The 12,060-nt window shown below is 44.4% G+C and overlaps 1 protein-coding gene across 4 annotated transcripts in view; it reads right to left on the bottom strand.

The window, feature by feature from the left end:
* Positions 1-9,977, bottom strand: part of GPC6 (glypican 6) — a 1,079,647-nt gene extending 1,069,670 nt beyond the window's left edge. For 2 of the 4 annotated variants that reach the window (XM_079902538.1, XM_079902542.1), the window contains exon 1: positions 9,295-9,977. In XM_079902538.1, the coding sequence (XP_079758664.1) occupies positions 9,295-9,454 (160 nt within the window). In that variant the 5' untranslated portion in view covers positions 9,455-9,977. The remainder of the gene's footprint in view (positions 1-9,294) is intronic. The other 2 variants (XM_079902543.1, XM_079902540.1) reach the window with 2 other exon arrangements.
* Positions 9,978-12,060: the final 2,083 nt, after the last annotated feature.

Genomic DNA, 12,060 nt, shown 5'->3' with positions numbered 1-12,060 from the left:
GCCATGGCTCACGGGCCCAGCCGCTCTGCGGCAGGTGGGATTCTCCCGGACCGGGGCACGAACCCGTGTCCCCAGCATCGACAGGCAGACTCTCAACCACTGCGCCACCAGGAAAGCTCCCAGCCTGAGCTTTTAACATAGTACTTGACCTCCTGGTGTCTGAATACCCCCAAGTTTGTGAAAGAATACTGAATAAGATAACCACATAATCAAATGAGTAGTAAAAGCACAGTAAAAGCCTTTCACACATTAGCACTTGATAATGTAAAAGTAACAGTCAATTATGTTCCCTAAATTCAGTGCAAACATATAGCTGGAGGAGAGGCTGGAACAGATCAAGCAGGAATGTTCAGGAATCTTGCATTTCCAGATAATTAATACTTCAGAATTACAAATTCTTATTTTCCAAATAGAGCTCCCATTATGTCAAAGAGCACTTAAACTCTTCAAAATCATTTGTTAAACTTTTTGCTACAAAAAAAAAAAGTTTAAAAATCAGCGATCTTAAATTTTTTAAGTTTTAAAAACTCCCAATCATTGGGATTTGGAATAAAATAGGATAAGCAAACAGATAAAGGACAACATTTCTTACTTCCTCAGGAAAAAAAATTAAGGCCTGTCACTTGAAAATATCTCTAATAGCCAAAAGCATGGTGGCTCTTTCAAGTTCATTGCAAAAGTGCTATTGACTTTGAGCTATTCTGACCCATTAAGAAAATAATAACTGAAAGTTAGTCATCATTTTTTGGAAGACCTCAGAGTGCTTTCTTTGCAAAGAAAAGAGTTGCCTCAACTTCATTGCAACCTTGAGAGGAAACACCCCTAGTTCCCTGAAATTCAGCAGAGGAGCACTTGCCCCTGCTAATCTCAGCTGTTCTGGGGGCACAAAAAGAGGAAGTCGATTTCTCAAGAAATCCAAGAAATGTAAGGAGCAAATCCACTAGCTGATAAAGCCTACAGAACACTGGTGTGCATGTCCAGAATGTATTATGCTACATCTTTAATTAAATGTGTATAAAATGAAGGGTGACCAGCTCCAAATGTAGTCTCCTTGTACCTGGAAGTCAGGAACAAACGGCTAGATCTGCACAGGAAAAATAGCTCAAGGCGGGATGGTGCCGGGGAGGGGTGGGGGGAGGGTTGGTATTACTCTTGACCAGAAATGTTCTAAAAAAGACCCCCAAAATGAGTCCTACATACCCATAGGGAGCCTACCATATTAGCAAAGAATAATAGGGATCCTACCGTGAAAGAAACTTAAAATGACTTTTCCCAGTTCCCCTTTAAAGCAATGCTGTGGTGTTATTTTACTGGCGGAGAAGTGCCCAGGGCAGCTGGGTTAGGCCCCTTCTGCTCCCGGCACAGGTGATGACCGATAGAAGGGAGCCAGTCACTCTCTTTCCCTTGGTCCCCCTAGTGGTCGATGTAGACATTTGGAAGAACGCTGAGGAAACAGGGTCGGGGTGCGCAGTTTGGAAGCAGCAACTCTTTCTGGGTGGAGATTCCTACCCAAGGTCAAGGCGAAAAATAACACAAAATCATTGCTCAGATATGACTGTCTCCCCTGACAAAAACATGTACTTAAAACCACATTGAATGCACCCAGAATGTGGCCCCCAGAAACTCAAAGGATGGTGCCCAGACCAACAGCATCAAGGTCACCTGGGAACTTGTTAACAATGCAGATTACAGGTCCCATCCCAGAACTACTAAGTCAGAACTTGTGGGGATGACCAAGGCGTTTGCGTTTAACAAGGCCTCCAGTGATTCTGATGCATGATAAAGTTTATGAAGCACTGCTCCAGACCACTGGCTCTCTTCCCTAGACGCACATCAGGATCACTTGGGAAATTTTCAAAAGAAAGAAAGAGAAGAAGGGAGGAAGGGAGGGAGGGAGGGAGGGAGGGAAAGTACCCTTCCCAGACCAATTAAATCAGACTAGCTGAAGATGAAGCCCAAGTGCAGGTATTTTTCTTAATATTTCACATGATTCCAGGATAGCCCTGGCTCTTTCCAACTCGAAAGAGCCAGTTGTTAAATCTTCTGGAATTTTGTAAGCCAGGTGGTGAGCTGTTAGTAGCTCAAGACCGGTCACAGTGGGAACATTTAAACCACAAAAATTGGCAAATGCTACAAATCAGGTCTCTCCACACACTACCCTCCAGAGAGCCAATTGTTTAACATTTATCAGTTCACCACTGGCCAGAGTCGAGGAACACTGGTTTAAAGCAAGAATGCCAAATACTTAATTCAGAAAGTCTGAGTCATTCCTCTCAATTCCTCTGATACCCCTACGTTCCTTATTAAGATTATGAAGATTAACCAAGCATTTCAGTGGCCATATACGTGAGAAAGGTGACTACCAGCCTGTCTTAGGGTATAACTGTGACTAGTTCAGATTAACAGCCGTAGTCCTTTTCCTTTCTCTTCCAAGCATGGGCATAGGAGGCAATTCTGGAATGAGAAGGGTGGGTAAATCTGCTGAGGGACTGCTGAGGCTAGTATGCCTCATCAACAGAGAGATGCCCATGGGAAGAAATGGTCCCTTTCTATGCCTCTGGGCATTGCCCCTTTGCCTCTTGGTACTCCAGTAGCCATCTTGTTTCCATCATGGTCCTGACCTGGATGATGAATGGAATGAGGATGGAAGAGCCAAAAGATGGGGAGAACCTGGGACCGGGTGATACTGTTAACTTTCTACTTTCTCACTCCTAGAACTGCTCTATGTTGGGACTCCTTCATATGTAAAAGAATGGCTCGCAGTGATCATGTAAACTGGAACTCTCATGCTTTCAGGGCCTTCTTTCCATAAAGGCAATGAGTGTGCCCTCTGCTCCCCCCACCCCTTCTTGCTGACTCTATACTCACGCTTCGGAGCCCATCGCTCTTCTTCAAGGAGGCATTTCCATAACCCTGTGATCAGAACACAGGATCCTATAATTTTTCCATTTTTAAAATTTTTTTCTTTTTATTTATTTCTTTACTGTGGCCGCACCTCCAGGCATGGGGGATCTTAGTTCCCCCACCAGAGACCTGAACCCACGCCCCCTGCAGGGCAAGCACGGAGTCTTAACCACTGGACCACCAGGGAAGTCCCCACATGATCCTACTGAATGCTTTCCCAGTGCCAGGTACCCTAGTGCTGTGCACTCATCTCAGCCGTTCACTGTTAAAGGTGCCCTTAATTTCTGCTTCCCTGCTGGGATTAAAATTCCCTGGGGCCCTACAGCCAGTCCCTGGCGTGGTGACTTACACATAGTAGGTAAATAAGAACTAGTTATTGGAAAAATGAAACATAAATGACTAAAAGAAATGGAGAATAGGTTATAAAAATAATAACCTGAATAATGTGTAAATGTGGAATCAAATTTCTATTTTTCTTTGTTACTAACTGGTGCATTTGTTTAAAAATATTTTTCATCCAGGGTTATTAAAAACTCTTAAATATTTCCATCCAGGATTATTAGAATTTTTAAACCTTTACCCAAGAGTTAGCACTATGAAACCCTTTATTTACAAACATGCCATCCAGGGAGTCAACTACACTTTCAAACACTCTCATGTAAATCACTAAAAACTGAGTAATACTGGAGAAATCTATGAAACTACTTAAAGTCTCGCTGTGTGCCAGCTAAAGGATTTAAGAGAGCAGAATTTGATCTGCAAAAGGATTTAAGCACCAAGTTTGAAATATTAATTATTCTGTTTATACTGGCAAGACAACTCTGAGTCACCTTGCTGGCCTTGCTAGAAGTCTTTTGAGAGATGTGAACTAAGGAGGAAAAAAGAGTCCTATGATGTTACTTTTGTGGGTTTGAATATGAATTAAGACTAAGCTAATGAATTATTTTATCAATAATTCCTTTACTACAGTTTTTATCCTAAACTCCTATTTCTATAAAAATCTAGTGACTGAATGGTAGGTCACTTTGGTTTAAAAGGGCTCAATTTTATATTTTGTTAAGTGTTCATAATACCCATAATTGTAAAAGAACACGAGTCACCCTCTCACATAAATTATAATGCAATGTTTATACTACAGTATTTTAAAGAACATAATGCTGTATATTATAAATCACTTTTGATAGTGGCCTACATTTCTGCTCACAAGCTATTACAATGCAGCACGGTTAAAAGATATAAGTTTTATGTAAAAAAGTGTATCAGTCAACTCAAATGAACTCTTATTCTCAACGATGACATATCATCTTCTAATTAAATCAGCTAAGATAACTCTGTTTGCAAGGATCATTCTAAAATTAATTCCCAAATCAAGAGTCTAACAAGCGGTACTCCTAATAGTCCAGATTTTAGATTGCTTTGATACCTGGAATTAATGTGAATCTTTTAGTAATCTAGTGACTTGACAAATCATAAAAAAAACATTTGAAGTTCCGCTAACTCATTTCCACCTCACAGTGTTCTTCGAAAGGATTTTAAAGACATCGTCTAACTAAACAGAGGGCAAAGAAATCAGAACTCTGTGAATCAGGCAGCTAAATGGAAATTAAATTATTTATCCCAAACTAGGAGATTTAATATGTCTCCAAAAGAGTAAGACTTACCAAACTCTGTTTTTTCATTTATGTTAATGTGATATCTACATGTAAAATTGAAAAAAGAGTTGGGTTAACAGCAAACGTATCAAATAAGTTGGTTTGCTGGGGAGCAGAGGGAGGGAGAGCTTTTCCCCGGGAAGCCCACCAAAAAAAGGAAAGGACTGCTGGACGAAGGCCAGACAAAATGAAGCATTACATACTTTGAAATTTGAAAACAATAAAGAAAGACTAGTATACTAGTCTAGTAGACTACTAGATACTAGTATTAGTATATATCTAATACTACTAGAATACTAGTATTCCACTAGTATATCAGTGGAATATAAGAGAATATTTTTTTTAATTTTAGACTTTGAGACAGATTTTTAGATTTTTGAGATAGATTGATATTAAAGAGATGGGAGAGGGCTTCCCTGGTGGCGCAGTGGTTGAGAGTCCGCCTGCCGATGCAGGGGACACGGGTTCGTGCCCCGGTCCGGGAAGATCCCACATGCCGCGGAGCGGCTAGGCCCGTGAGCCATGGCCGCTGAGCCTGCGCGTCCGGAGCCTGTGCTCCGCAACGGGAGAGGCCACAACAGTGAGAGGCCCGCGTACCGCAAAAAAAAAAAAAAAGAGAGAGATGGGAGAGAATTTACTGCTTTCTTAATATCCAGCTATAGCCCGACTCTCAAAATACCTGACATAGGAAAAAGGTGGCAAAGTAAATTATTGAGAACAGAGTTTGTTATATGTTTTTCCTAATATGTGGGGATTCCCTCTACCCCCATGATAATTTCCTGGAGTAGGTTTTTTTGGACTAACCCAATATTCAGAAAGTAGGTCCAGTATATTGAAAAAAAACCGACACATGTTTTTACTTTCTATCTTTCATATAACCAGATCTATACAATGATCGGGAAAATGCACGAGTACACAGACAGTTTACTGGTGGTAGCGTAGCCAATTCCAGAGAACATAAAATCCAAATTCAAAGTGATTTTGAAAAATTGTAGATGTTGCAAGTAAATAGAAAAATACTCAGCTAGAACTGTGAGCGAATGCATATGGTGATTGATAATACCAGGCTATAGATGTATTAGATGAGGAAAGAATTGATTTTACATGCATTCATTCGACAAATACAGAATGGCAGTGGGCAAGGTGAAGTGGATGGACTCCAGTGCCTGGGGTCAGAGTGCCCGCGTTTGAACTCTAGCCTCATCACTTGCTATCTGAGTCATCCTTGGGCAAATTAATTATCTGTCTCTGTGTTGCTCGGTCTTTTCATCTTTAAAATGGGGATAATGATAGCATCTAAGTTATTAGAAAAAGTCAGTAAGGCAATGTTTAATGTTTTTAAAGTAAGTAATGTTTTTCAGATAGGTGCCGGGCACATAGTGATTTCTACATAAAAGATTGTTAAGTAAAGTTGCAGTAGATAAATGAAAAACATTAACCTGTAAGCCAATAAATTACCACTAGTAAGCAACACATGCATATTATAATGAATGACTCCAAGAAGGCTCAAAGCATAAAATAGAGGCACCGTAAGCATAAAACAACATTCCCTGAACTGCCCAGACTTTTAAGCAGATGCTCTTTTCAGTTTTGAGTTCCTTTAGAAGTTTAGCGCCATCAGGATGAGTTGGATTGGAAAATGAGATAATATTTCTGATGCTGGAAGAAAAACTGGCATGTTTCACACTGACCTTTGATCAGAGTAACAGTGCTAACAAAGAACTTGATGCTACATGGCTCAATATCTTCCCAGAAGATAGAACAAGAGAAAATAAGCAAGCACACTTCGAAGGCTTTTGGCTAGATATCTGGAAACATTTTGATACCACAAAAATTACTAAGTATTAGAATGGATTGCTGAGAGGGGCTCAAGGGTCTATTCCTTTGGAGGTCTTTGAAACAAGAACAGATAGTCTATCTGATCTGCCTGGGATGGTTTAAAATCAGGGCTGAGGGAAGATTAATGGTACAAGCTGCCCCCTGAAGGCCTCCTCTTTCCCAAGCACTCTCTGAGAGTCGAACTTTATATATTACCCATCACAGTCCCTCATCTGTTGAGTTTGAAGAACTCCCTTTTATCCTAGAATGGAAAAGGGCACACTATTTCACAACTGTGAGTTCTGAGTAAAACTTTAATAATGTCATGATGAAACATAATGTCCTTATTACTTCTCAGTTATTTTACCAGGCAAGCTACCTGTAAATATCTTTCAACTAGAAACAGCTCTCAAGAACCTGAAATCTGAACAGCAGTTCCTTTAAATTCATGTTCCCTGGCAGACTAACAGCACATGCCACTTCTCAAGCAAACCAGTAAAAGTCCAAACAAGGCAAAGGATGGAAAGGAGTTGAAGGGAAGGATAACCAAGATATACTAGATAATTAAAAGTAAATGGTATCAGGAAGGAGGGAAGAGAGGAAGAGTGTGTTCATTTAATAACAGGACACCTAAGTGATCATTCCAACAGCAATAGGTAGCACTGAGTAAAATTTACCTTGAAAAAATGTTGGTCCTTAATATACAGTTATCTTTCAATTCATTTCTTTTCCTATCAGATGTGCCTCTGACCTCCCAGTGACCTATAGCTTGAGTATTTCCACTGGCACAAAGGACAGGAGGGTTTAGGCAAACTCAACAGTGCCCTTAGTCCTAGAAAGTGATTTTAACAAAAGTGCACACGTTTTAGAAATTCACAACTGATTAGCAAGCACTGTAATTGTCAAGGGGTGGAGAAAAAAGAGGAAAAAAACCCTCTGTAGTTAAAACTCTACTGAAGAATTTATCTCAACCACTGGCAATGTTTCAGGAAAGTCAATGGGGCCTACAGAAATCATACACACCGAAAACCTTCCCTCTGATATGAAGGAGATTTGCCTCTGGTAAGGATGAACTGTAGTCTGCTGAAGGTCCCATTATCCACTAAAGAATACTGAAGCAATTTAAAAATACTTAACTCTTTTCTTCTTTGAGATATCTTATCTGAAATCATGTTGGGAAATATGTGTGTTTAAAAGAGAGTTTGAAAAAGCCCAGATGAGAGGAGAAAAAGTTCCTACAAGAAGTGGTCCATACTCTACGCCTTTAAAAAGTTGAATTCCCTGAGATTGGGGGGGAGGGGAAAAAGCAAAGCTGATCCTTATCAATTAATTAAAAAGAATGAAATAACAGTAGACAAAAGGGAAGGAGAGTTAAGAAACTTAAGGAGCTGCGGGGGCAGTGTCTCTCTATTCACTGATTAACAAATTAAGGAGCTCTGGAAAAGGGAGAAGAAGTGACAGGGAGAGAAAAGTGGTCTTATAATTCACCACAGGTTCCGCCTCCGACTCACCAGAGGCTGCCTCTGTCTGGCTCAGAATTAAAAAAGGCTCCCTGTATATAATGCTCCGCGCTGTTGGCGCGGTGTGTACGCTGTTTTTTTTCAATGCCTGTATTTCTAGAAATGTGCTCATTCCGGTGTGAGTAAAAAAACCCACTTGTAGAGTTTGTGGATCAACCGCAATAAAACAGCAATCCCACCACGTATCGAAACCGTGATGTTTTAAGATCTGTGCAAAAATGCTTTCCCTCCAGCGACCAGTTCTTTGGCAAAACGCGGAGAGGCTGGGCTGGTAGAAATCCAGCGTTTCGACTCGACCCTCCGAGGACCCTGAGGACTCCAGCTGCCGGGTCTGCGCAGCCCGCGCCCCCGGAGCATCTCCTGGCCTCTCTCGCAGCCACAGGATTACCTCTCCCCAACACGTTTCATTCACCGAGCCCCCGACAAGCTCGGGTTCGGTTGGAGCTAAGAGCCGGAAAACACGCACCCAGGCTGCCGCGCAAGTTGTCGGAGGGGCTGTCGGTGGAGGAATGCTGGTGGCCGGGCACGCGGGGGACGCGGGGTCCCGGGAGCCCGGGACGAATCCACCAGCGAGCCACCCGCTCAAGTTGACTCGGCTTCCCAGAACGGGCGGCCGAGGCCGCGCTCAGGACGGGGCGCGGCGCCGGCTGGCCGGGGTGTCCCCGAACCGCGAGTGACCAACCGCAATCAGGGAAGCACTGAGAAACCGTAACGGGAAAGCCCGCCCCAAATCTCAAACGGGCAGCCCACGAACTCCCCAGACCAGCCCGGAACCGCCGACGTCGGAGGCCGAGTCCCCCGGTGGGGTTCCCCCCCACACACACACAAGCCTCTCCCGCCCGCGGCCCGGGCGCCGGGCGCCCTGCCTCCCCGAAGGTCAGGAGAGGGGACCGAGGGGCGAAGGGAGCCCTCCGCGTCTCTCCACCGCCCCCGCTGGCGCGAGGGCGGGAGCGGAGAAGGCGCCACTCAGACTGTGGCGCTGGGCAACACTGCGGCCGCAGTTCTTCCAAGTTTGCCTGAGCGAGCGGCGCGGAGTGGGCGCCCCGCTCGGCGATCTGCCCTCGCGCCGCGGCCGCCCCGGAGGGTGCCGGGCTCCCCGGCCCGCGCGGCCGGGGCCAACGACGAAGGGGGCGCGAGGGCGCGGGAGGAAGGGAGGGAGGGAAGGAGGGCGCTCCCGCGTGTGCACACAATGAGGCAGCCGAGACGCACACCTTCACCCGCGGGCAAAGCCGCGGGAGCATCCGCCGCCCCGCACAGAAGCGCGGCGGCCGGCAGAGCCCCGACAGAAAAGTGAACACCAACAACTCAGCAACAGGGGGAAGGCGGAGGGCTTCCGGAGGCGCGGGAGACGTGCGGCCGCCGAGGGCTACAGCCGGCCCGGGCCGCGCGCTCGCGCTTACCTGCGATCTCCTGGTAGGGGATGTCCGCCAGGCTGAATCCCTTGGCACCGTACGCCTGGCGGACCTCGCCGCAGCTCCGAGCCTTCACATCCGCGCCGGCCGGGAGGGACAGCAGCAGCCCGGAGAGGGGAAGAATCACAGCCCCGATCCAAGAAGGCATGGTGCAACATGCAAATCCAGCTCGGTGAACCCCGGGACCCGTGCGCTCTTCACCTTGCCCCTCAAGCCGAAAGCCCGCCAGAGCCGGCGGCGCGCTGCTCGCCGCTGCCCAGCGTCACCCCCTTCCGCCAGCCGAGGGGACGAGCAGCGCAGCCCTCTGGACTATGCTCAGCAAACTTTTATATGCCTGATGGAGGATGGCAAGCCAACCAGGGCTGGCTGGGAAAGCACCCGCCTTGCTCCTCTGGCCCCCCAGACCGAAAACGGTGCAATAAAAACGAGAAAGAGGAGGAAAAGAAATGTTTAGAAAACCACCATGGGGGTTGAGAGCTGCGATCCGAGTTCCGAGCCGCAGAATTATCTAGCGCGCGGCGAGCTCGGCTCGCGGGAGTGTGCGGCGAAGGTGGGGACGCGCGCCGGCTCTCCCGGGAGGGAGATGGACAGGCGACCGCGGGGGTGTGCGCGCGCGAGTGTGTGTCGGTGTGAGCGCGGGGTTCTTGGGGCCGCGTGTGCGTGGAGGTATGTGTTGGGGATATACGGGATCTAGGGGAAACCTCAGCTTCACACAGGCTGAGGGAGCCTGTGAGAGTCCTCCTGAAATAGGAAGAGAGAAATCCTGGAGACAGACACTGGAGGCAAGAGGGAAGGAAAAAGGAGGGGCGGGAGAGAAACGTGCTACACATTGCACAGCCGAAATTCAGAGGCAGAGTCGAAGGCAAAACCTGGACTGGATTTCTTTCTACTCGGTAGAAGAAGGGAGGGGGAAAAAAGGGAAAGGTTCCTATCTTCTCATTCCCTGAACATCCTTCATGCTGATCCGAAATGCTACCTTTAAATGCCATAACAAAGTCATCTAGACACAAAAAGCATTTTGCAGTCATTAACTTACGTTAGTAAGCTATATTTTTGTGGACGTAAAGGACAACACAATTCCAATTGTTGCTCTGAATATGAGAAACAATTCACGACCTACTGAAACCCAAAGGCAGCGTAGAAATGAACAATTATAGGGGAAACGCAAATAGCAGGGCACAGTCACTACTCTAATTGCTGGTCTCATTTCTCTTTGACTTTGTTTTTCTTCTGTAAAGGCAGTTCAGGCGCACATGAGAGATCAGTAGTTTTTCTTATTTTCAGATTTTGGGTTCTGGACTCAAAAATGTCCCCCTTTTAAACTTCAAGTATTACTCTTGGATCAAAAATCATGATCTTAGGTGTCTAGTGTGTGGAGGAACAGGAAAGCTGAGGAGAAGAAGCAGAACAAAGAAGCAGTGAGAAAATGAGAGAGCAGGGGTCTTTGGGGTACATGAAGGAAGATATTGGGGAGGGAAGTGAGGTCTTCCTTCCCTCTCTTCAAATACTCACATACTAGACTTACTGTTTTCTTCCAAGTTAACAGAACTCTCAAGTGGAGAATCAATTCACTTATTTCTTCCTGTCTTATACTCAAGTTCTGTGAAATGGGATAAATATGAAAATTCTTATCGATCTTCTTATGTTAATGAACTCTGCTAGGCAGAAGTATGTGTTGAAACCCAAAGCTCATGCAACTACTGGGGTAGTTAAATCCAAGACCAAAAAAATTAATAAATAAATGAATGTTTAAAAGGTGATGCTTACTTGTGTGGCTGTATGTATTTAGGTCAGCACATTATTCAGAAATAACTATTGGGTAATGTCCAGCTTTTTGGAGCTTACCTATAAAGCTATGTTTTTCAGATGACAGCTATTAATGACCAGATGACTCATGAAATCTGTCATTCTGTTTGTTATCACCATCACGGTCATAATCATCTTCATCATCGTTACAACACATTAGGTACCTCTTCATCCTCTCTTTAATTAATTCCTTCTCTTTTACTCCACCAAAAAGACTCCTGAGTTTAAGATCCAACCTGATTGAAACTAAGGAAATGCTTAAAAATGAGGTTCTCTTATTTACAATTTGATTTTTTCTTCTTGAAAACTCCATAGCTAAATATATCTTTCTGAAAACAACATTCACATATTTTTTTCTCTTAAAATTTTAGCACAATGTTTGCCTTCGTGATATTGTACTAACTGGCAGAACTTAAGTGACCGCACTTATTTCCCTCAAAGTCTGAAATCGAGATGAGAACAAAATATACTCTAGTGACTTTGTGGACAAAGGATAAGTTGGGTAGGATTAGGAATTGCTATAGCCAAGTCATTATTTCTATGATATTTGACATGACCTTCAACCTTCTGTTTCTGTCAGAGCCAGGTGGTGGGCATTTCACACTCCAGAGGAAGGGGGTAAATACACATAATTTATCCTCTCATCTCGCACTGGGACTCATTGTAATTTATCCTTACTCTAGCAGTATATAGCAAATAATACAATAGAAAGGACACGAAGTGGAGGAAGAATAGGTAAAAATACAGTATATATGTTTTAAATTATTTGAAAATCAATCATGAAGTATTTAATGAGCATTCAATGCAACTGTACAACACTAGGTTATTGTACGTAGCTCCTACACTTGTACCAAGGCTAGTATGGAAAAAATTATAACTTAATCAGGCGTAGATTAGTTTAATCCCATCAGGAGGGTGAAACAATTTAAGGTAAGTTTGTAGATTCCA

This window comes from Stenella coeruleoalba (assembly GCF_951394435.1).
Source record: "Stenella coeruleoalba genome assembly, chromosome: 18".
In the NCBI taxonomy this organism is placed as follows: Eukaryota; Metazoa; Chordata; class Mammalia; order Artiodactyla; family Delphinidae; genus Stenella; species Stenella coeruleoalba.
The sequence above is the reverse complement of the archived record's forward strand: the minus strand, read 5'-3'. Positions and strand labels throughout refer to the sequence as shown.